The 24,150-nt window shown below is 41.8% G+C and overlaps 1 protein-coding gene and 3 non-coding genes across 4 annotated transcripts in view; 2 read left to right on the top strand and 2 right to left on the bottom strand.

The window, feature by feature from the left end:
• Window positions 1–24,150, bottom strand: part of LOC126419634 (chondroadherin-like protein) — a gene marked incomplete at its 3' end in the record, with an annotated part of 165,106 nt that overhangs the window by 70,811 nt on the left and 70,145 nt on the right. The window contains exon 3 of the mRNA XM_050086823.1: window positions 725–863. Coding sequence (XP_049942780.1) covers window positions 725–863 — 139 coding nt within the window. The remainder of the gene's footprint in view (window positions 1–724; window positions 864–24,150) is intronic.
• On the top strand, window positions 7,094–7,165 carry Trnah-gug (transfer RNA histidin (anticodon GUG)). The gene has a single exon. It is a non-coding gene; the product is annotated as a tRNA-His (tRNA).
• Window positions 11,660–11,731, top strand: Trnah-gug (transfer RNA histidin (anticodon GUG)). The gene has a single exon. It is a non-coding gene; the product is annotated as a tRNA-His (tRNA).
• Trnak-cuu (transfer RNA lysine (anticodon CUU)) lies at window positions 20,645–20,717 on the bottom strand. Its single transcript has one exon. It is a non-coding gene; the product is annotated as a tRNA-Lys (tRNA).

Below are 24,150 nucleotides of genomic sequence, written 5' to 3'. Positions count from 1 at the left end.
TCAGAGAGTTGCGTTTCCTTAAGTAGAACCGCACTTTAGTCTCCTTGTGAAAAATACTTTCCAGTGTCTGTCCTCACCCATCACGAACCTTTGACGATGATAGTACATATGAAATCTCTTCATTGAACGTCCGTCGCCCGTGAACCAAATTTTATTCCCTTATCTTGACTGGAGAAGTTAAAAGTTTGGTCGCCGCCACACCGATTTTTTAACTAGCCAGAGGTCGTCTAAACGTCGATTCCTTATACTGATCAATGATTATTAAATATTAGAATATGCCACTTTCGAGGAAATGCCTATTCGTACTGTTCCATGCAGTTTGAGGTACTTTTTTAGAGTGCATTCGTGTCATAATAAACTTTGAATTTAGCTGCCTTGCGAGGATAGCAATGAGAGATTTTCACCATGTCCTCAAAGCTCAGAATATTAGAATGACTCTTGAATCTTGCGAAAGGATTTCTAGCCTATTCATGACATGACCTCCTATTTCGAGGCGAAGAAGCTAATGGGGCATTTTTCCGTAATGTCAACTGCGTCCACAGGAGCTGGCGAGTCAGGGAATCGAACCCGGATTCTCCGCATGGTGTTCGGCTGTGCTGGCCGCTCAACTAAGTAGGCAGACTTGTACTTCTTTGTACAGATGAAAACGAGAAGCTTGTGGAGAAAAGCAGCGTGAGTGAGTATTAGCAGGGTACCCACACAAGAAATGAGGCGAGTGCGGTACCTTGCAGCAGATTGTGGCTGAGGTCCAGTTCCACGAGTCCGGGCAGTTTGGCGAAGGCTCCGTCGTGTATGTCGACCATACGGTTGTGACGCAGCGACAGGCTGGAGACCCCTCTCTGCTCCGGAAGCGGGAACAGCACCTGCAAGAAAACCAGACCAGGGTCCAATGTACCGCATGCGTAGGGGCCATTGTAGGTTAGACACAAGCTCAGACTGGGAAAAGATGGAGAAGGAAAACGATCGTGACCTCTCCAGCGCACTATCCTGGCATTTCCCGTGAGCGGTGGAGGAAAACCGAGGTAAACGTTAATCTGGATGGCAGGCGGGGATTCGAACTACCTTACCTCCAAATGCGCATCCATTGCACTACCTCACGTGGTGTGAGAAAGGAGAAACGGTGACAGCAACAAAGACGGGAAGTCTACCGGAGGAGGAAACGGGAGGCGGGGAGACTCTGGATAAAGGGTCCATACCTGTGTAAAAGGCAAGATGCAGCAAATGCATTGAATTGACCATTACATGGAATAACTGACACAGTAACAGCATCTTTTGAAATTGTGAGGACAGTTCCTTAATAACACTTCGATTCATTCACGTGTCAGCCGCAATCAAGTACACGGTCAAAAGTATCCGCAAATTCGTATGTAATGTGGAATAGGTGTCATAAGAGGGGGATCCGCCATTATAGGAGGAGGGGTAGCGCAATAGTAGGAGCAAAATGGATCAGCTAGGAGAGCTTAGTGACCTCTAACGTGGATTGGGCATTAGATGTCTCAGTAACAAATCCGTCAGGGACATTTAAATCAATCTAAAGCTGCACAAGTCAAGTGTTGGTGATCTGACTGGCGTCGAAATGCGAAGGAACAACCACAGCTGAAGCAGGACCAGGTAGAGCTGACATACTGACGGACAGCAACCGCTGATTGTTGCAGAGCGTGATTGTAAAAAAATAGCATGAAATCAGCGGAAAGAAACACTCATGAGTTTCAAAGTGCTACCACCAATCCAGCCAGCACAATGATTATGGTACAGTTGTCGAGAAGCTCCTCGTAAGTAACACATTTCTGTAGTCAGCATCCTTTGTAAAGAGCGACGCAATTGGAAACGAATAAATTGGAGTGATGAAACACACTGTACCCCTTGGCAATCCGACTGAAGGATAAAGGTACGGCGAAGGCCTATAGAACGTTACTTGCCATCATGTACAGTGCCGAAGGTGAAGTTCAGAGTAGTTCATTTAAGGTACAAAGGTATTTTCGTGGTTGTGAGGGCCACTTGTTGTACATAAGAAAACGCAGAATGTGGAGTGATACGAATAAATTTTACAGCATTGTGTGCTGTATACATTAGAGGAACAGTTTGGAGAAGACGACTTAGTATTAGCATGACGTTTTCCCCTACCATAAAGCAGCATTTCTGAGGCAATGGTTCATGAAGGAAGGCGTTGCTGAAATGGACTGGTCTGCCCAGAGCCCAGACCTGAATTCATTGGAGCGTCTTTGGGATGATTAAAATGTTGACACTGCTCCAGACCCCAGCATCCAATATCACCACCACCTTCTATGGTCTCTTGACGACGAGTGGGCTGTTATTTAGGAATGTCATTGAAAGTGTCCCCAGCAATGTTCAAGTTGTCATAAAGGCGAAGGATGGAATACCCCATATTAGTGTCCACTAATAGGCGTCCAGATACATTTGATGAGATTGTGTATGTGGTACAGTGAGTCCATCCAAGCGCTGTAATCCGTGCGTATGGCGCCTCGGGCAACTCTGCAACGTTCATATGGTATATGGCCAGCACATCTCACAGGGATTCCACACTTATTGTGTGGAAAGCATCAAAGCACACTGAGTCTTCTCAGAGAATCAGCACGGATTCGAGAGACACCATTCCACTGGAACACTGCGTGCTTTATTCGTACACATCTTGCAAACAACAGACTTGGGTGAACAGTTACATTTCGTCTTCGTAATTGCCGAAAGACGTTCGACACTGTACCACATCCTCCACTATAGTCAGATCCACAAACGATGGCGGTTCGCGCAAGTAGAGACGAGGCGGGGATTACATTGTTGCCGGTTCCAAGCGACAGTTCCGGTACGCGTGTGCACGTGCTTAGCATTTCAGGAAAGCGTCTGTCGTGCAATTTACGTCTCTCGGTTGCGTGTGAAGACTTGGTCGTTCGCCACCAACATCAGCCATGACAACTCTCAACAAATGGAATAAAGATTCACTAAATAACTCGCCACAGCCGCTTATAATACTCGCACTGCGTACAACATTCACAGCAGAGCGCTCATAACACTACTGAAAGCTCATTGGTTGTCAGAGAATGCGTGACGTAGGTGCGCAGAACAAGCTTAAACTCGACGGCCACCATTAGTGACTTCAAGTATAGCTAGTAACCAAATATACGAACCTGCATAGTTTTTTTCGTGAATATGTGATACGTAAGAGGAATACTTAACAAATACAACACATTATGTTTTATTGGACGGTGAATTTTCTACAGGAACGAAAGAAAGCGTGACTAAATAATGTAAGTCTCGTGTGACTAGGGCCCTCCGTCGGGTAGACATTTCGCTGGGTGCAAGTCTTTCGATTTGACGCCACTTCGGCGACTTGCTCGTCGATGGGGATGAAATGATGATGATTAGGACAACACAACACCCAGTCCCTGAGCGGGGAAAATCTCCGACCCAGCCGGTAATCCAACCTGGGCCCTTAGGATTGACATTCTGTAGCGCTGGCAACTCAGCTATTGGGGAGCGGACAAAGCGTGACTGAACCTCTGATATTGTCAACATAAACAAACGACTTACCAGACATTGTATTCTAGTAATTTTCCAACAATGTAAAAATTTCCTGTTGGTGAGTAATTCGGAGGCTAATTACACACGACATTAATGGAAGTTTTTGAATTTTAGAGAAAATTTTTACTTTCTTTTGGTGGGACAAACCTTCGTGTTGTATACTAGGTAGTCGTGTTCCAGAAATTTTAGTGGTGAATCGTATAGCACTGAACGAACATTCTGAACTGATAAACCTTGTATGTGCCTTAAAACTGTTTACTGATGTTTTAAGCTGTGCTGCTTTGGACAGCAAGTCGCGGCTAGTGAAAGAACGTGTAAGTGAATAGAATAGCAAATGTAAGCAGTAAATATCAAGAGAGTAAAGCACTTCGTTATAATTTAACTTTTAGGAAAGATTTAATAAATGAATTTTCTCGTAGTACACGAACTATAACGACATTTCTCCGTCTTTGAACTGTTTCTCGTTTGGCTAGTTTCAAACACTAGGTGACGTGGTAACCCATACCACCCTCCTCTGCCGCCTGTTAAATCCAGAAGAGTAAGCGGAAAGCTATGCGACAAAACACAGGTCAATTCAAAATGAATATGACGATGACAAACGGCTATAAATATTTAATGCGTCGCGATACACTAATAAGAAAGTTCAAATTCTCGATTGTTGCACAAGCACAGTGAACCGCAAACCGGCGCATGCGCGGTGATGCTAAAGTGAAAAGTTCCAGGTCGTGCTCGAAAATGGCGATTCCTGTGTGTTTGTAACAATTGTCTTCTTTAAATAGCATCAAGCAAGCTTTTGGATGGTTATGATGACGCGGTGTTTTGCCGATGGCCACCTAGATCCCCGGACTTGACAGCTACGGATTTCATTTTGTGAGATCTTGTAAAAGACCTTGTGGCTACGCCGCCTCTGCTAAAAATTATTCCAGGATTCGAAATGCGCATTTATAATGAACGAAACTGGTAACTTAATTTATGCTTCAAAATGTAGGCGTACAATGGATAACGCTTGGATGTTGTGCATATGACTTACAGGAGTCCTATACGTAGAACACCTATAAATTATTAACAGTAATAATGTTAAGTTTTCTAAGGATTGACATGGTCAAGAAAGTGGAAGAGCGATATTAATTTTCAATATCAACTCTGTCTAGATCGGGAGTTTGTAAAATATGACCCGTTTCTGTTGTGCTAGCAATGATCTTCAGATCATAAAATATCGTTACTGTGTGCATATACGTTACATGTTTAACAAACATTCTGTGTAATTCTTATCTACACATCACTGTATATTAAAGTCACAGCTATTTGTAGTAAAAATGACGCAGCACCAGTCTTTTTTTTGTTTCTAAGCCGCCTACTCAACGGTTGCAGACTTTCCTTGGCCAGGAATGACCTGTTTGCCTGTGGTAGTCTGCTTTTTACGTCGTCCTTGCTACTTCCGTCATTTATCATTTTCCTTCTGAAGCAGCAGAATTCCTTCACTTGACGTACTTCGTAGTGCCCGATTTTGATAATTTTTTTCTTTCGGTGTGTGGTCATTATCCTCTCCACCGAATCTTATCGTTGATATCCTTTCTCCCTGAATTTTAATCCCAGCCGTGAGCGTTTCTTTTATTTGTATCATTTCTTCTTCGATGTACAGATTAGACAGTAGGTGCAAAAGACCGAAGGGAAAAATAAGAATAGAAGACCAAGAACGAAGTACTTGTATTAGAAAGGGTATACGAAAGAAGTAGTCTTATTAGAAAGGTCATAAATATGCTGTCTATTCAGAGTACTTCGTTCTTGTTCCTTCATTTTTATTCGCCCCCCCCCCCCCCCCGCCCCTTTTGGTTCCCGTTTATGTTGTATATTTCTGGTTTTCCCCATAGCTTACAGCTTTTTCCCTGCGAATTTTGAACATCTTATCCCAATTTACGATTTTACTCGAGTCTTGCTTCCATTATTACGCACAATGTCATAACTGTCTGTCCTGTGTCTTTACTTTTCCTAAATCCAACAGAATGATGGTCATCCAGCGGATTCTCAGCTTTCTTGTCCGTTCTTCTGTGTATGATTCTTATCAACAACTCGCTTATGAGGTGTCAAGGCCATAGTGCAATAGTTCCCGCATTTATATGCCGTTGCCCTTGCTCTTATCCTTGCACCAGTCTTCCTAGCACCCACGGGGTCGATAAGTGGACGAGTACAGGAATAGGCAAAGTACGGAAACACCAGAAACACATTACCATGCCTAAAACGGTGTAGGAGATCCGTTGGCGCTCAAAACAACTTCCAGTCGTCTCGTAATGGATAAATATCGGGCATGTACGGTATTTAAAGATCTATTATACCATCCTACCTGTAAAATAGTGGCAACTTCAGGTAACGATGTTGGAAGTAGATACCGATCTTGTAGCCTTCTCTCCGAAGTGGTCCACTAAGACACAATAATAATGAAATTTGGTGACCGTGGTGGCCAGATTGGGTTCAACAGTTCATCCTCGCGTCCACATAACCAGTCCTGAACGATGCGAGCTGTGTGATCAGTGGCCGCGTCGTCTTGGACGAGGTATCTCTGTAGGGGAACAAAAATCGTTGTCCTATATCATGGGATAGGCCTGATCAGCCAAGAAGGGCACATGATCCTTGATAGTAATACGACCCTGCAGGGTAACCGTGGGGTCCGTGGAGTACTGCGATGTGGCTGCTCCAAATCACCATCGAACCGCCACCACGTTTCACTCACAGCCAGCAGTTGCAGACAGTGTGCAACAACCAACCAAATGATTTTCTTCCATTGCTCGACAGTCCCGATTTTATGGCTTCAGTACCACGTTTTACTGTTACTGCCATTAGCATCAATGGTGGGTGGTTTTTTTGGAATTGTAGCTGGCTCTGTGGTTTCCCGTCTCTAGAGCTCTCGTTGTATTGTGATGCTGAGAGGGTTCGCATGTGCGGCATTGAGATCTGCAGTGACTTTTGCGGTTGTCGTCCTCTTATTTTTCGTCACAGTCCTCTTCAATGACAGTCTGTCACACGCTTTCGTCCAAGTTGTGACTTAGCGGATGGTGTTTTTCCGCTTTCCCTGTATGCGGTAAAAATCTTCGAAACACCAACACTTCCACCATGGATAGGGAAGCATCCACTACAGGAGCACCAGCTGTTTGCCCCTGTTGGAATGCATGCAGCTTGGCTTGGCCTGCAACTTCATCTTCAAGCGTGCAGTTCTCCCAGTGTTTACATATTTTTGTCCAACGACATGTTGAGGAAAGATGGCGGCGCTTTGTGAGTCGAATTGCAAACGTTCTGGCACGTCACGTGAAAGCTGTAATCTAGTCGGCGGTTTTCACCTGTACCGGGATTTCAGAAAATGGTATCCCTCATTCAGGAGCGGCGTTACTGCCAAGCATGGCAGCGCCGCCTTCTGTTTGATGACGTAGCGGCAGCGTCGCTCCCCCGTTTCTCCCCCGTGCCTCGCGCGCCACCTCGCTGTGAATCGAACCATTGTGTTACGCGGAGCGGAAAGGCGACGTGTTTCTTCTGTGTAAGAGAGCGCTATTACAGAGAGCTCGTAGCCGTGATCGTCTAGTGGTTAGGACATTGCGTTGTGGCCGCAATAACCCAGGTTCGAATCCTGGTCACGGCAAACGGTAGTGCTCTCATTTTTACTGTATCCTCGTGGTGTGATTTTAAAGACTTCCGACAATATTGAGTAGAATACTGTCTTTTATATTCTGAAGATCGTGTAAAATACAATGAGCAAAAAGTTATCTAAACTTGTGCAAACAGTAACTGCAGATCAAAGAGCATGAAAGGGAACCAAGAATAAATTTGGAAAGGGGAATCAAAAGTTCAGAGAGAAAAATAAAATCTGATAGGTTTGCTGATGACATTGTAATTCCATCAGACGACGAAAGACAGTAAGTAGCCTCGACGCCAGTTTCGGATAGCGCCAATTTCCCATGCACCGTTACTTTAATCACGGCGGAACGCGAACATTTTACAAAACTTAGCCGTTTTGGAAGTGCTTCCACCCTTGGCCCGAAGCCAATGGTGATTCTCTTCTGGACGTCAGATAACTCGCTCCATTTTCGCATGTTACGACAATGACTGCTCTGTTACCGCGTTCCCCGAACCCGCTTTATGTGCGCTCCACTGCTAGTCTTGCTGTCTGAGAGTGGTTATTGCCCGTTGGTTACATTGATGTGACTGGAGTGCGTATAATCTACTGTGTCGGTGGTGACGACTCAGCAGCGCAATTTACTCAATAGATTACATGAATAACCTTTTAATTATACGGCAGCAAACACATCCGCCTTATTCAAAGTGTACAACAAGCGGTAACTAGTCGGATGTGTTACTTCTGCATCTACATTTATACTCCGCAAGCCACCCAATGGTGTGCGGCGGAGGGCACTTTACGTGCCACTGTCATTACCTCCCTTTCCCGTTCCAGTCGCGTATGGTTCGCGGGAAGAACGACTGCCGGAGAGCCTCCGTGCGCGCTCGAATCTCTCTAATTTTACATTCGTTATCTCCTCGGGATTTATAAGTAGGGGGAAGCAATATATTCGATACCTCATCCAGAAACGCACCCTCTCGAAACCCGGACAGCAAGCTACACCGCGATGCAGAGCGCCTCTCTTGCAATGTCTGCCACTTGAGTTTGCTAAACATCTCCGTAACGCTATCACGCTTACCAAATAACCCTGTGACGAAACGCGCCGCTCTTCTTTGGATCTTCTCTATCTCCTCCGTCAACCCAACCTGGTATGAATCCCACACTGATGGGCAATACTCAAGCCACCTCCTTTGTTGATGGACTACATTTTCCAAGGACTCTCCCAATGAATCTCAACCTGGCACCCGCCTTACCAACAATTAATTTTATATGATCATTCCACTTCAAATCGTTCCTTACGCATACTCCCAGATATTTTACAGAAGTAATTTCTACCAGTGTTTGTTCCGCTATCATATAACCATACAATAAAGGATCCTTCTCTCTATGTATTCGCAATACATTACATTTGTCTGTTTTAATGGTCAGTTGCAACTCCCTGCACCAAGTGGCTATCCGCTGCAGATCTTCCTGCATTTCGCTGCAATTTTCTAATGCTGCAACTTCTCTGTATACTGCAGCATCATCCGCGAAAAGCCGCATGGAACTTCAGACACTACCTACTAGGTCATTTATATACATTGGGAAAAGCAATGGTCCCATAACACTCCCATGTGGCACGCCAGAGGTTACTTTAACGTCTGTAGATGTCTCTCAATTGAGAACAACATGCTGCGTTCTGTTTGCTAAAACCTCTTCAATCCAGCTACACAGGTGGTCTGATATTCCGTAGGCTCTTACTTTATCAGGCGACAGTGCGGAACTGTACCGAACGCCTTCAAGGAACGATGTCAAGGAAAATGGCATCTACCTGGGAGCCTGTGTCTAATATTTTCTGGGTCTCATAAACAAATAAAGCGAGTTGGGTCTCACACGATCGCTTGGCACAAATCCTTCCGGTACCAGACACAACTAGACAACATCATACGTGCTTTCATTTCGTTCCCTCTCAGAAACTAAGTATTTGAAATCAGATTCGACTAATTAACATTACCAACAATAAGTTAGATTGTTAAGCATGGCGGAAAAATGCGAAGCGTTATGGCTCAAGATTTATTTATTTAGCATTAGAAGCGAAATCCGCACAACCATTCAGAACGCATGTAACTATTATTATTAATTCTCTAATTGCTGTAGATACATATCCTTGTTAATGTTAAAGTCGTGGGTATCAGTCACATTAGAGTTTAGATAAAACGGTAATTAAGTGACGTCATTTTGGCTGTAATTAGACCTATGATGGTTGTAGAGGTAGAAAACAAATGATAGTTGAAGCGTGTAGATATGACATCACAACACTCTTATATTATAGATGCCGTGAATAAAAGTACTAATAAATCACTAAAACATATTTACAGATTGCCCTCTAAGCGTTTTTCAACACCACCTGTTACTGAATTTTGCTCTCGATCTCGCGTGGTCGCTAGTTGTACGTATCTGCGTACGGTCCATTATTCAGATGTGTGTTGGCGATTATTCTGCCCACTTTTCGATCAGCGATGGGATTTTTATTATTATTTGAGTGATGAGCTGTCAACTTGTCGCCAAATGAGAATCTCTCGCCCCGAACAATCATGCTTCCCAAAAATGGCAAATAACTGTTGATCGTGTCGAGACGGCAACCAGCCACAAATTTATTTTAAGTTCCTTTATTTAAAAGGTACCATTAGCGGTTTCGAATCATTACAATTCATCATCAGACGGGTTTCATTAGAACATGTGGTGCGTTTTGTTATTGATTAGTTGTCCTAAAACATAATACATAATTATCAGCACGCCATACATGTGGTTGCGGTACAGATTTGCACTGGAATGAGACTTACGTGAAATGTCGGTCTGGAGTATTTGTTTTCATAGTTTTCGTCCAACGAATGGTGTTCGTAGTTTTCACCACATTCTTATCATTGGACACACAAATTTGTATCATTGAGGCCTTTAGATTTGTCACAGAATACATTCATAACATGCATCACATGTTTTGATAAATACAAAGTGTTTACAAGCACTTGAGTGTCAAAGATGTTATGATGTATCGTAACATTATGAAGATGTCCCATGTCTGGATAAGGATCATATATTCACTTACGCAACTGAAACGCATTTTACACTACTACAAAGAGACATTGATTTTGTGAATTTTAGAGCGAATACTGTTACATTATAAAGATGTCCCATGTCAAACATTTTTTAACATGTATGGATAAGACAGTACATTATTTTTTTACATTTAGCATCATGAAAATTGTAGTAACATATAAATTTTCTACTTGACCTGCAGATTGGTGTAGGAGTATTATTTGCTTTGGAGGGTAGAAAAATTTCCAAAAATTAATTTCCACCCACCAAAGCAAATAATATTCCTACACCTATCTGCTGATCAAGTAGCAAATTTATATTTTCCTACAATTGTCATGATGCTAAATGTAAAACAATAATGTATTGCCTTGTCCATATATATTTTAAAAAATCTTTGACATGGAACATCTTTATAATGTAACAGTATTCGCTGTAAAATCCACAAAATCAATGTCTCTTTTTACTAGTGTAAAATGCGTTTCATTTGCATAAGTCAATATATGATCCGTTTCCAGACATGGGACATCTTCATATTGTTACGATGTATTGTACTTGTAAACACTTCGTATCTATCAAAACACCTGCACCACATAAACGACTAAGTTCGACAATGTTTCTAGGTGTATTACGTGTCCCCCTCTCTCGCCATAAATGCTGATATATTTGCTGAACTGGTAAAACATATTTGTTTGATCACTAACTATACAGCTGGCTGATTTCATTCTTTCTTTTAGTGGTTGGATTCTCACACACAATCGGTGCCTAGCGACAGAACAATCGAAAATCGCTATATGGGAATAGGAATGCGTCTTTACTTATTTGTAAATTTTCCAGCCATTCAGAATCTTTCAAATGTTGGTATACAATAATTTTCCATCAGTGATACTTCGAACTTTTGACAAACCAGATGTTCTAGACAGATGGAATAAAACTGTCTCACAAGCATAAATTGGCATAGATAACATTTTTAAACATCTCTTCTTGAACAATCTCTTCCCTCTACCTCCTTCGACATGTGAACGGAAATCGAAAGCTCTCTTTATGAATTATTACGGCGAAGATACCGCTGATCACACTGATGAGTCGTAAAGTTATCCATCTGTACAGTTATTTGAAACGACTATCAAAATCTATTCGCTTAAAGATTACAGCGAAAATCCGTTTCGAACTTCGTTTTCTGCAAGCTGCATCACATATGAACGTAGTGTATGTGGCGCTACAGTGACAACGAAAAGTACAAGAGCAGCAGTTGGATGACAGGATCTAGATGTAGTTGTGGAGTCATATAGTGGTTGCGGCGGTGCGCTTCTTCCCGCAGTAGCTCTGCGAATTGACCTACTGCGTCGATGGGTTCACCGGAGCGCAGCGGGCGATTTTTTGCCCTTGCTGTAGGGTGCGATGGAGACCATAAGATGAGGGGAATGTCGAGGCGGAGCAGCAGCAGCCGTGATCGTCTAGTGGTTAGGACATTGCGTTGTGGCCGCAATAACCCAGGTTCGAATCCTGGTCACGGCAAAACTAGCGCTCTCATTTTTATCGCATATCTGTGCAAGTGCTTTTGATGACAATAGATTTCTATAAATAAAATTAACGTAACTGGCCGGTGAGATAGTTTACTGGCATGATAATGGTAGAAAGACTCGTAGTTATCTAAATAAACTGTCATTTTGCAAGTGTATGAGCATATAAATTATTCTGTCAAAACAATACAGCCGCACACAAGCAAATAGAAATTCTCAACGAATCACAAGAAAGGGCTCCAGATTTCATACTGAGCAACAATCTGGCAGCCAAAATTTTAAAACCTATGTAAGGGATAATCGAGAGATTTTCTCAGTTCATATATTTAGGCGAAACAATTCACGAATACGTGGTGGAATAGATTAATTAGGAGATTCGTTGTCACTAAATGGAAACCGATTTCAGATTAACAAAAAATAGATACAACAGTAAAATACATCTCAAAACACGAACTGAGACACTACCGCACAGTTATCAATTCTGTGTGGATTTATGGGGATTAATATTCTACATTTAGAGAGAGAGAGAGCGACAGAGCGACAATGAAGAAATCCGAAAGCGAAATGCTTCCCTTCCCTTCCCCCCCCCCTCCTCCACCACCCCTCCAGTGCAGCACTTGCACGCTACGTCCTAATTACTTGCTGGACGTATCCCAATCTCTGTCTTACCGTACAATTCTTAACCTCTACAGTTCCCCTAGTACCAAGGGATTTACTTATGCCTTACATGTCCTATCATCTTGTGTATTTTTCTTGTCAGTGTTTTCCATATACATGCCTTTTCTCGTCGATTTTGCAGAGAACCCCCTTATTCCTTATCTTATCAGTCCACCTGATTTTAAACATTCTCTGTAGCACCATATCTCAAATGCTTCGATTCCCTTCTGTTACGATTTACCGCACTGTCCATGATTCACTACCATACAACACTGTGCTCCAAACGTACATTCTGAGAATTTTTTTCCTCAAATTAAGGCCTACGTCTGATACCAGTAGTCTTCTCTTGGCCAGGAATGCCTTCTTGGTCGTTCTTGCCTCGTCCGTCGTTGGCTATTTTACTTCCTTGATTTTTCTACATCGTGACCACCAATTTTGATAAGTTTCTCGCTGTTTTCAATTCTGCTTCTTGTCACTGCTCTTTTCTTTCTCCGGTTTACATCCAATATATATTCTGCATTCATTAAGCAGTTCATTCCTTTCAACAGGTCTTGCAATTCTTCTTCACCTTCGTTACGGCTAGCAATATCGTCAGCGAATCTTCTCATAGATATCATTTCACCCTGAATTTTAATCCTACTCTTTAACCTTGCTTTTTATTTCCGTCATTGCCGCTGAACTGAACAGTAAAGACAAGAGACAGCATCAGTTTTCAATCGGAGAACTTTGCTCATGATTTTCCAATCTCATTGTTTCCTTTTGGTTCATGTACAAATTGTACAACTTCTATTTTTCTCAGAATTTCTACATCCTGCACTATTTCACGTTGGCGATCGCTTGTTCTACATCGAGAAATCCTATGAGCTTATCTTGATTTTCTTTACGTGCTTCCGATATCAAACGCAACTTTAGAACTGCCTCTCTGGTATCTTTACCTTTCCTAAGCCAAACTTACCTTAAAGCAAACTGGTAATAAAGAAACTGAAAAGTATAACATCTTTTCGGTTGTGAAAAGCACAGTGTGAAATTATATGGGCATATTAAATGAATGGAAGCAACCAGGTTAATTAGAGAAGTTGTGAAATTCTACAAAACTCGCAGTATAACTAATATTGAAACAATAAAACTGATCGGTGCAGTAAAAATTGATCTGAAGGAAGTACGAATAACAGAAATTGACGTACCGGATATAAAAATTTTTGGCCAGGAAATTGACGACTGGACAGTCGGCTAGACAAATAAACCCAAAGTGGGCGAAGGAACAACCTGTTGTGGCGAGCGGAAAAGATCCCTGAAAGAATCAAATTCATCTGGTCAGAAAGGGAAGCTGAAACAAAACCCAGAAAAGGACTCCTGTTGTACACCACGTGCTACAGTGGTATCCAAACGTGGTAATAACATTATTAGTCTTCTTTTGCCCTTGTGGACAGATGACGCGGAACCACTAATCCTATAACACTTCCTTGATAAAACAGATGTGCAACAAAAAGTTACAGTAGGGAACGAGGAATTGTAAGAAGAGTGTATTTGAAGATGTGTAAGCCAAGGATGCTCACTGTCACCGAAGCTGTTCATCGTGTGTGGATAGAGGACGCAAGAGGCTTTGTGATTGAAGGGGAAAAGCTAACGACTGTAAAACGTGCCGATTATCAAGCAGTGCTAGCGGAATCAGAAGAGAAACTACAGCAGAGGTTGAAGAGTGTTTCAGTGAGGTGTGAGGAGTATGGGAAAGGCAAAAGTGATGAGAATAAGCAGGAAGGAAGCTCCAGCTAACATATTCTTACATGGGAAAAAGATAAAACAAGTGAAGCCTATTCTGTACTTGGGAAATTTAATGACATGGAACGGAAACTGCACAGGAGGAGGAGAATATTTGTGGGAAGAAGAGCGTTTGAAAAAGATGCAGTTATCAACATCTGGAAGAATTCCTATGGAGCTGAGGAAAAAATCTGCTAAATTTTAGGGATGGAGTGTTCTGTTATACAGACGTGAATCATAGGCAGTTATAAAGAAAGAAGATATTTAGAAAAATAGTTAAGGTGAAGTGAACTGCCAGGCTTAAGAATGAAAGGGCAGTAAAGGAAACGGGGAAAGAAAGAAGAGTCTTAAAGTGCTCGCAAAGAGTAAAAAATCCTAGTTGGGCCGTATACTGTGTAGAAATGTTTGCAACCAAAAATTAGAGAAAAGTGGAAAGAATGAGCGGAGGAGGTACGAATAGAATTGGAATAATGACCGATATTAGGAAGAGGCCAAACAGGTGAAGAGAGATGCTCAAAACAGGACATGTAAAACCTCCTGTTGAATCCTGACGAAAGATAAACTTAAAAAAAAGAAAATATTTCGTTATGGTTCGCCTGAAGTTAAAGGAACGCTCCAATTCAGTTACAGACTTTGTCTCATATTCTGTACGTGCTGAAACAGGTCTATTGGGAGTTTGTGATTGCATTTCTAGAATTTGTACATACTTTGGATGTCTCAAACGCTAAGCGACAGTTCTGAATTGCTAATTATTTGCGCGCAATCTTTGGTCAGAGTAGCTGTGTTGCTGGAAGATATGCTTGGTTTGTCATCGCTGCTTGGCTGCGAGGAACGCGGGAGTTCTATCGTTAGGGGAGTAATGAGGCAGACGCCGAGCAGAGGACTCGTTGCAATGTTACGGGCATCTGTGTTCAAGTAAATGAGTTGTTTGAATATTGTGAAACAGAGGAGAAAGATTCCATTAGTGATTTAGAATGAAGTGGTATGTAATGACACTAGAAAAGCATATGAAGAGGAGTGAAGGTAATATTTGAAGTAGCGCCTAGTTTGGAACCATTGTTGACTGAGACATCCATATCAGGGATCTTCAGATTTTTCGTTGAAGACTGAGTAATTTTCACTGTAAGATACTTTTCGTGTTTATTAATTACATGTCTAACATTTGTGGGAGTAAGAGTTAGACATAAATGTTTCCCTTTATCAATGTTAATGAGCGTTGTAACATGAATTTCATACAATGATATATCAGATAATTTATAAACAGCCTGTTAAAGAAATATTTCGCCTAAGGGCATTGTCTCCATCCTCGATCCAAATCATTTTTGTTTAAAGGTGTCTCACTCAATGATGTGTATAAAATAGGTTACTTGCTGTCGGGAGCATTGCACTAAGCTCTCAGCAACTGCAGTTATAAATTTGCAGCTGGCCCACAGAGAACAGCAAAGCACCGCGTTTCCAAGCAATTCATCACGAGGTAAGATACTTTGATTTCAGGATCAGTTTGCTACGAAAATGATCAACGCACCGGGACCGTTTCATGAATAGCATTATTAGGCAGATCATTAACGCACAGGGACCACTTTTATTTAATTAGAGAGATTAATAGTAAAGTTCAGGATTTAATGAGTTTGCACATTTCTAGAAAGATTATAACACAGGGCTAAATTCGTGTTGTATTCTCGCAAGCAGATATATTTGGTTTCTCTCACACTTGGAAGTGCATAGTCACCCAATGCTAAACAAAAGGAAAGTTACCATCAACCAACCAACCAAGCCAGCGAACTCAAAACAAATGAAAATAATTTTTAAAGGAAACTTTCAGTCACTATGTTTATATGCGACATTTGTTTCGGAAGACGAAAACCGAATTTAGGAAAGCGTTTTTCGCTGCCGTGTTTACATGTTAATGACTGAAGCGAATTTGCCAGTCCAGCTAAATATGGCGCCTGAAAAACAGCTGTTCATTTTATGATTTAATCGGCACAAACTTTATTTCTCTACGGTTAGACACGGTGTAAACAGTAAGTGTAATATTTATACATCATCATCATCAGTTTTCTGCTATATTAGCAGGTCCTTTGCCTCTCCATTTTCTGCGATCCATTACTCCCTTCTTAAGGCTGCTGTATGTTGTGCCTTCCATCACGTCATCCAGTATCTGAAATCTCTTCCTTCCTCGCTTCCTTTTCCCTTCTATATAAAATATTCTAAAACTGTTTTATCAGTCCGTCACTGTCTCTTAATATATGCCCAACCCAATTTCCTTTTCTTCTTTTTACTACATCTAGTAACTGTCTTTTCTTCCCCACTCTTCTCAGTGCCTCTTCATTTTTTATTCTGTCCATCCAACTTATTCTTTGCATCCTCCGCCATGTCCACATCTCAAATGCCTCCAGCCTTTCTCTGTCTTTTTTCGTCAATGTTTCAGCGCCTTACAGAAGAACACTTCATGCAAGACATTTTATGAGTTCTTCCTGAGTTCTCTGTCCAGACCGCTGCAGAAAATTCTCCTTTTATTATAAAATGCCTCTTTTGCCATTGCGTATTTGTTTTAATTTCTGTGGTGCACTTCCAGTTGGTGTCTATCCTGCTTCCGAGATACTTAAAATTTTGCACCTGTTCTAATATTTCTCCATTCAGCATAATTTTTATTTCTTTATTTCCTCCTAGTGCCAATACTTTTTCTTTGTGATAACTTTCATTCCGTAATTTTTTCCGTTAGCTTCAATAGTGTCCACGAAATCCTGTAATTCTTTTTCCCCTGTAGCTAGAAGGACCATGTCATCAGCAAACCTCAAACATCCTACTCTTCTTCCTCCAGTTTCTACCCCTTTGTCATCTAATGAGCATTGGTCAATCACATTTTCCAGGCAGAGGTTGAAAAGGATAGGTGATAGCGTCTTTGTCTTACTCCTTTTCCTAGTCCTATCCAATTTGTACTTTCTCCTCTCACTTTAACTGAGGCTGTTTGGAAGATATATTGTGTTGACAAGTCTTCTGGTTTTCCAGTCCACTCTCTTTTCCCTCATATAGTCACCAGCTTGTCCCAAACCACATTGTCAAATGCCATTTCTAGATCGATGAAGCACATATATAGGCCTTTTCCTTTTTCAATAAACCTTTCTCCCGAGATTCGTAGGAGCCCTATTGCATATCTGGTGCCCGTATTCTGTCTAAAGCCAAACTGCCCCTCGCCAACATTCTCTTCCATTACTTTTTCAAGTCTCTTATTAATTATTCTTAACATCACTTTCGCTACATGTGAAATGAGGCTGATTGTCCTGTGCTTATCTTTACAAAAAGCCACTCCGTCCACATTGGCCGAAAATTTGTAAAAACAAGACGAATTGTATAAAAAAAGACACCTGACAGCCAAAGGACGTTTCAGAACTGGTTGCGTTTACATGGGAGCGAAAATCGATTGCGGAATTGTACCAGAGGCGGATTTCCAGGATAGATTTTGAAGTGTTTACATGACGCCCAGAAGCGGTTTGCGAAATCGGTTTACGAAATCCGGTTTTGGGAGCCCCATGTAAACGGGATGAGTGCAACAGACTGACTCTACCCTCAGAAGACGGACCTAATTGTCTTTTAGTTGCGAGCGGAACTGTACCGAGCGCCTTCTGGAAGTAAAAACTGGTATCTACTGCATTCTGTGTCTTGTGAATACGCGTCGGGCCATCATGATTTAGGTTTTCCGTGATTTCCCTAAATCGCTCCAGGCAAATGCCGGGATGGTTCCTTTCAAAGGGCACGGCCGACTTCCTTCCCCGTCCTTCCCTAATCCGATGAGACCGATGACCTCGCTGTCTGGTCTCCTTCCCCGAAACAACCAACCAACCATGTTGTGAATAAACAGAGCCAGCTGGGTTTCTGAGTTTTACGCGATCGTTGTTTACGGCTTCCATATTGATTCCTACAGAGATCTTTTAGTCCCCGAAAAGGCCATAAAACGCGAACATGAAGCGTGTTCGATAATTTTAGAGCAAACTGACGATACCGATATAGTTCTATAGTTGTGAGAGTCCATTCGACGACCTTCTATGAAAACAATGACCTGCACATGTTTCCTATCTTTTGTAACGCTTCATTTATCTAGCGACCTGCGTTAGTATGCTGTTAAAAGGACTGCAATTTCTATCGCTTCTAACAAGACTGTATTCGACGTTACGAAATTGCAAGTACACAGACTTAAATATTATCTGAATCCGTTACGTGCTGGGCAATTGGACCTCCTGACATTTGTTTCATGCTTGTAACATTTGTGCGCACATTACTCGTTCTGGTTATGTTCGCCTTTATAATACACTCGTTCGTTTATTCCAGTTGGGTATTTGTCACATACTTGCGAGAGATTGTTTTGTTGTTGCAAAAATGAAAGATGCAAATGCTAAATGCATCATTTGAAAATGCCCACAAGGCCTAAACTAACAGACACGAAACAGTGGACTTATCTCACCAAGAATAGAGCCACCAGCGATGAAATGGTTTATTTCTTTGCTTCGGTCAAAGTAACTGGAGAAACAGAGCCTTCAAAGTCAACCCACTGTCGTAGTTTCCGATTTCTGATACTATCACGTCTTATTGGTTTCTCCACGTTTGGAGAGCGCCACTGCTCCACATCCATGTACAAAATTAATGAATAGCCGCTGCAAACGCTTAAAGTTCTTTATTTTATTCCACGACTATTTTCGACTTTATATTGTTATTATATATTCAAGTGGATCAGAAAATTATGCTGTGGTGGAGCAAAGTCAGGGACTGTTAATACTGCACTGGTGTCAAGAATTAAAGCAACAAACGGAAATTTTACAAGGTTGCGTTTATTTTGCCACAAAACAGCATCAACGGGTGATGGTAAAGTAGAAACAATGTCAAGAATACAGAACGTAAACAACTGGAGCATGCATAACGACAGGCAAAAATATTCTTCGTTTTTTTCCAACTTACTGATTAGCACACACATTCCGATGATTGGTTAATGTGCTCGGTATGGGGTGTTATCACCTGTGGTAGCAATACGGGCCTGACAACGACGGGACATTTTGTGAATGATCAGATGTTGAGGCAATAACGCCCATTCTTCCCACAGAGCTACCCTCAAGTCTTGGAGAGTGGTTGGTCGATGCTAACGTGATGCAACTTGTCTGCGTAGTTAATCCCAGACATGCTCTGGGGATTCAAACCGGGAGAGCGAGCAGGCTCCAAGAAAACATCGACTACCCCTGCTCTATGAAGTCCAGCATGTCGTCCACCAGTATGGAGTCTTGGTCACAGCTCCTCGCAACAACCGCACGTGAGGTCCCAAGATCTCATCACGATACCTGACAGCAGGTAAACCTTGCCGACTCACTCATACAATTCAATGAAGAATTGTTTAGAGTGGTCGACATAATCCCTGCTCACACCATTAGGGATCCTCCTCCATATCGGTCTCTTTCCACAATTTTTGAGTCCAGAAATTGTTTTCCACGTTCCCACCAGAAGCGAATGCGCCGAGACTCACTCTCCAGACCAAACGGGAACTCATGTGTGAGAAGAATATTGCTCCACTGTTCGACCGTCCAGGTAGCATGATGACAGCACTCTAGACGTTCCCTTCTGTGAAGACGCGTCAGAGGTACACACAACAGCAGGTTTCCAACAATAAAGGCCATTCTGCTGAAGCCTTCTGTACACTGTTTACCTCTATACAATATGTCCAGTGGATGTTTGAGGTCGGATGGTAGCTGCCGTGCTGTACTACGGCGGTACTGTCGTGCCCTTACAGCCAAACAATTGTCTTCTCTTTCTGATGTCATACATGTTCGGCCCTGCCCTGGGTTCAGGATTCAGTTTCGGTCTCTATAAAATGTCGCCACATCCGAGAACCAACAGAACGATTCACTTTAAGCTATCCGGCCACATCAGTTCGCGACTGTCCTGCTTCCAAGCTTGCTATCTCCGTCGCAGTGTGTGGTAGATGTCTTCTCTGCGTCATACTGCACCGTCTGTGGCTGTGTACACAGCAATTGTGGATGTGGGACTACCCGGCTAACACTACCTCATTTGATAGATGCCCTGACGTCATCGTTGGCGTGGTTGCCCGTTCGCCGGAATGCTATCTTCCGTGGAGAACACGATTGTACGAACAAGTGTATGTATGAACAAGTGTTGACAGTTTGTGTGATTGTATCGTGAATTAGACACAGGACGGGGAAGTAGCTGTTTGTTGTTTTAATTTTGGACACCAATGTATTTCTTTATACTTTGGAAAAATGTCCAAATTCCAGTCTGTTTTCAAGATAATGCGTAGCGAATCGCAGCTGGCGTATTGTTGTCCCTATGAATCATTCCGTGCACGGCCGACGGACTTCAGCCGCTGCCATATTGATAGCCTGCCTCGTCAGGCGAATGTTCAAAATGCCATAATCATGAAACACTCAGCGGGTTTTTAACTTCGATTACAGGGTACTTGCTGGATGAGGATGTTGCACTATAAAATTAAAATTTACGCCCAACGTGGGGCTCGAACCCACGACCCTGAGATTAAGAGTCTCATGCTCTACCGACTGAGCTAGCCGGGCGATGTTGGTTGACGGAAAATTCTGTGTTATACATCAAGTGGCGCTTATAGATGGTCTCCAAGTGGCGCTGATATGTGATAAATTATAGAATTATAGTAAGAATTTAATCATACTATTTCTTTTGTTTTACGTCTTTGTTGAGTTAATACTGACTGTTTTCCAACGTATATGTTCCTTTTCAAACCATCACCTCATTCGTTCTCATCTCATTAATGAAACAATTTTATAATATTAATCACATGAAAACGACTCAAGTAATGGTTTCAAAAATGAACAAATATTTTGGAAGCCGGTTACTATTAACTAAATTGTGAACGCCAATGAGACAAAGCTAAGGAAAAAATAATATTAAAATGTAAAGTTGCTGGTCCAAATTCCACTTCTTAATGAACTGAAACTAACTACAGGATTCGGTCGAATTACGCCCTCTTCATATCTAAAACTAAAATACAGTACGGTTGCTGCCATCGGCGACAGTTCGTGGACGTCGTTGCAACTCGATCTAAATCGGTAATTACAATGGTCTTGTTCGTCATAAAATAACGTTTGCTGTTTCCCGTCACGATTTTCCTTCATTTTTCTAGACGTAAATCCCGTTGTCAAGTGCTTTTCTCTAGCATCATGACACTTTAGAAGCGAGTTCCCAATGCCTGAGCTGCTTCCTTATTTTAGAGTCATTATTGTGCTATAAATACGCACGTTTTTCTAATTACTGATGTCTGATTATGTTTCTCTATATTGTAGATAAATCTAATGGTGAATTCCTTGTCGCCCTCTTACGCTGAAACTCATACGTATTATACACCATAAGAGGACATCAAGAAATCCATACAGGGTAAGTAAAAGTTATTTTCAAACCCCCGGTAGTGGAGAAAGATAAATCGGTAATTACAAATAATGCAGCAGGTCACACGTAGGAAACATGGTATCTTATATGCCAGAATACATACAAACATATAAAGCGTTGTTTTTACTGCAGTAGGCTTTCACCCATAGTTATCGCTAATAAAATAGGAGAAAAGTGATAACGTTAGATAAACAACGAGATGTAAACGGTATTATTTGTAAAACAATAAAGCAAGGTAGCTGCTACCTCCTGCTACAAAATGGCGAACGGTCTGAGTCACGAAACTGTCGGGAGATAGCGAAGAACAAAGTTAGTATTCATTGTAGGCACAAACATTCACTCATAAATTTACCTACGTCAGGGATATGTCTGTGGATATAGTCAAAACCAGTTTTGTCTGCTACCAGTTTCTCGTGGCCAAAGTAAATTTGTTAGTGATTGCGTAGACACAATTAGAGTGAAAAGATTAGTCAGAATTTAAATTTGTTGGAACACCTGACAGCATTGGGAAAGGCCTGTGCGTCATAGTGAGCACTTCAACGTACATTGCTCAAGCAATAGTATGCCGTAATGACAACTGTCTGGAGGCTGGTCGAAGTAATCCTGAGCAAGTGTAAGGTCAATGTAAGTTGCAAGTGACTGCCAAGGGAAGAGTAGGGGAAAGCAACTGCGCTTCCCACCCCCAACCCCCACCAAAAAAAAGTATCATCTTCGGAAATCAGACTCGCTTCCTGCCCCACAACTACAAACAAAGGTTTATCATTTTAAAAAAGCCACAATATGTATTGCCAGAGCCACACGTTGTGAAATATCAGACGTATTTCAAGGCATTGGCACAATTACCTGGTACATCCACTATTGACCGAAAATGAAATTTCACTAGCATCGCATAGTTTGCAAATTGCTCTATCGTGTGGTGCAAGAATGAGACCTATGGGATTAATTCAGAATAACACAGGGCATGTGAAATACACGTAAGAAGTTCACTGTGGTTAATGTTACACAAGATCAATTTTTAGACTCCTTGTTCCACCCGAGAAAGCTGTTTCGGTCTACTACTAAGCGTGCTGATAGAAGTTTACTGTTTAAAAGTAAAAGTTCTTTGCGTACACTACTGCACACAAGCTTGTAGTTTGCTGTCAATTACACTGACGTTTCCTGATAAAAATCTTTATAAAGTGCTCCAGTCTGTTAAAGCTGTATGAAGATACCACGAAACTTGCCAAGAAGTTGTGCCAGCCTCAGACATGGTATTTTATAAAGAAGTGGCTGTGGCGGAATTACTACGGATGCCACATACAGTTAAGCAGTAGGAGAAGCGCAATGAACTTCTTATTAGCCTTCCGCACCTACGACTTTTATTAGGATATCCGCATTTTCTTTATGTGTATAATTCTCAGACTTGTTATATGCTTTTCTAAAAAGCTATTTTTTGTATTTATGTAAGGATTTCATCTGTTCATCCAAATGTCAGAGATGCTTATGTAATGATAGAAGACGCAGCCCTCAAATTTCTTAGAGAACATCTAGAAGCAGCCTGGCTATTCGCATTTGTCTGTCTTGTTCCCGGCGTCAGAATGTCAACAGAGGCATGTAGCTGTAAGTGATTCCTAATAGAAGGAACCGATTTTGATTTACGAACATGTTGCATCTTCATTGTATCCACCAGATCACATGTTTATGCCAAGTTCAGTTTTTCAGCTTTCCTCGCGGGGAAAACAACACTTCGATGTAGCACCGATTTGCCGTTTGCGTGATTTTATTACTAATCTGCAATTTTGGTTATCGTACGACGAGAGCGCGGTGTCATTTGGAGTAGTAGTAGTCAGACATTGTTTTTTAATCAATCATAAAGCGTACAGCAGTTACTAAATGACGATAATACAATTTACATATTCTAAAACTGGTCCACATCCTCTGTTACGCTGCTCCCAGAAACTAACCTGGGGCGTTTACAAAGTTGATTCTGGTCAAGTTTTATTTGGAATATTTCAGTGAGTGTAGGTGGAAGCTCATCATATTAAATATACAGTAACCTGAAAAGTGGTAGCAGTTGTTGTTTATTAAGTTACTAGTTTATATTTTGACCTATTTAAAAAATAAAGTTGTTCGGTGTAAGAGTGAAGTAGGTCCAACTTTTTTACTCAGTAAGTATCGTTTGGTTATGTGATAAGCTGTTAAGATGTGTTGATGGCCTAAATGAATATCGGGAAAAGACATGACCTATAAGTTTTAGAATTCAATTGCAGTTTCTTGTGTTTGTAAATGTGAATTGTCTGGTTATTGCACCAATGCTTCCATTTCCATATACGTCGCTGTTGTCTTTGCAACTGAAAGTACCACATGGCTCAGGGCTCTAAGAGCTTTCAGCGGTGCGTACCTGCTTGACAGGGAAAGAATATGAATACACCGGATACAAGCTATACCCTTGAAGACATTGTAAGGCGTATGCTTCGCCGGCGATGGGCGATGCATGACAGAATCTCTGACCAGAGAGTAGTTATTGTTAGTTGTTGCTTGTGGCGAGTCTGCGCTAGTCTGCGCGAGTCGACAGTAGTAGTCAGTCGGATACAGTAGTAGTGGACG

Source organism: Schistocerca serialis, chromosome 9, assembly GCF_023864345.2.
Source record: "Schistocerca serialis cubense isolate TAMUIC-IGC-003099 chromosome 9, iqSchSeri2.2, whole genome shotgun sequence".
Classification (NCBI taxonomy): Eukaryota; Metazoa; Arthropoda; class Insecta; order Orthoptera; family Acrididae; genus Schistocerca; species Schistocerca serialis.
The sequence above is the reverse complement of the archived record's forward strand: the minus strand, read 5'-3'. Positions and strand labels throughout refer to the sequence as shown.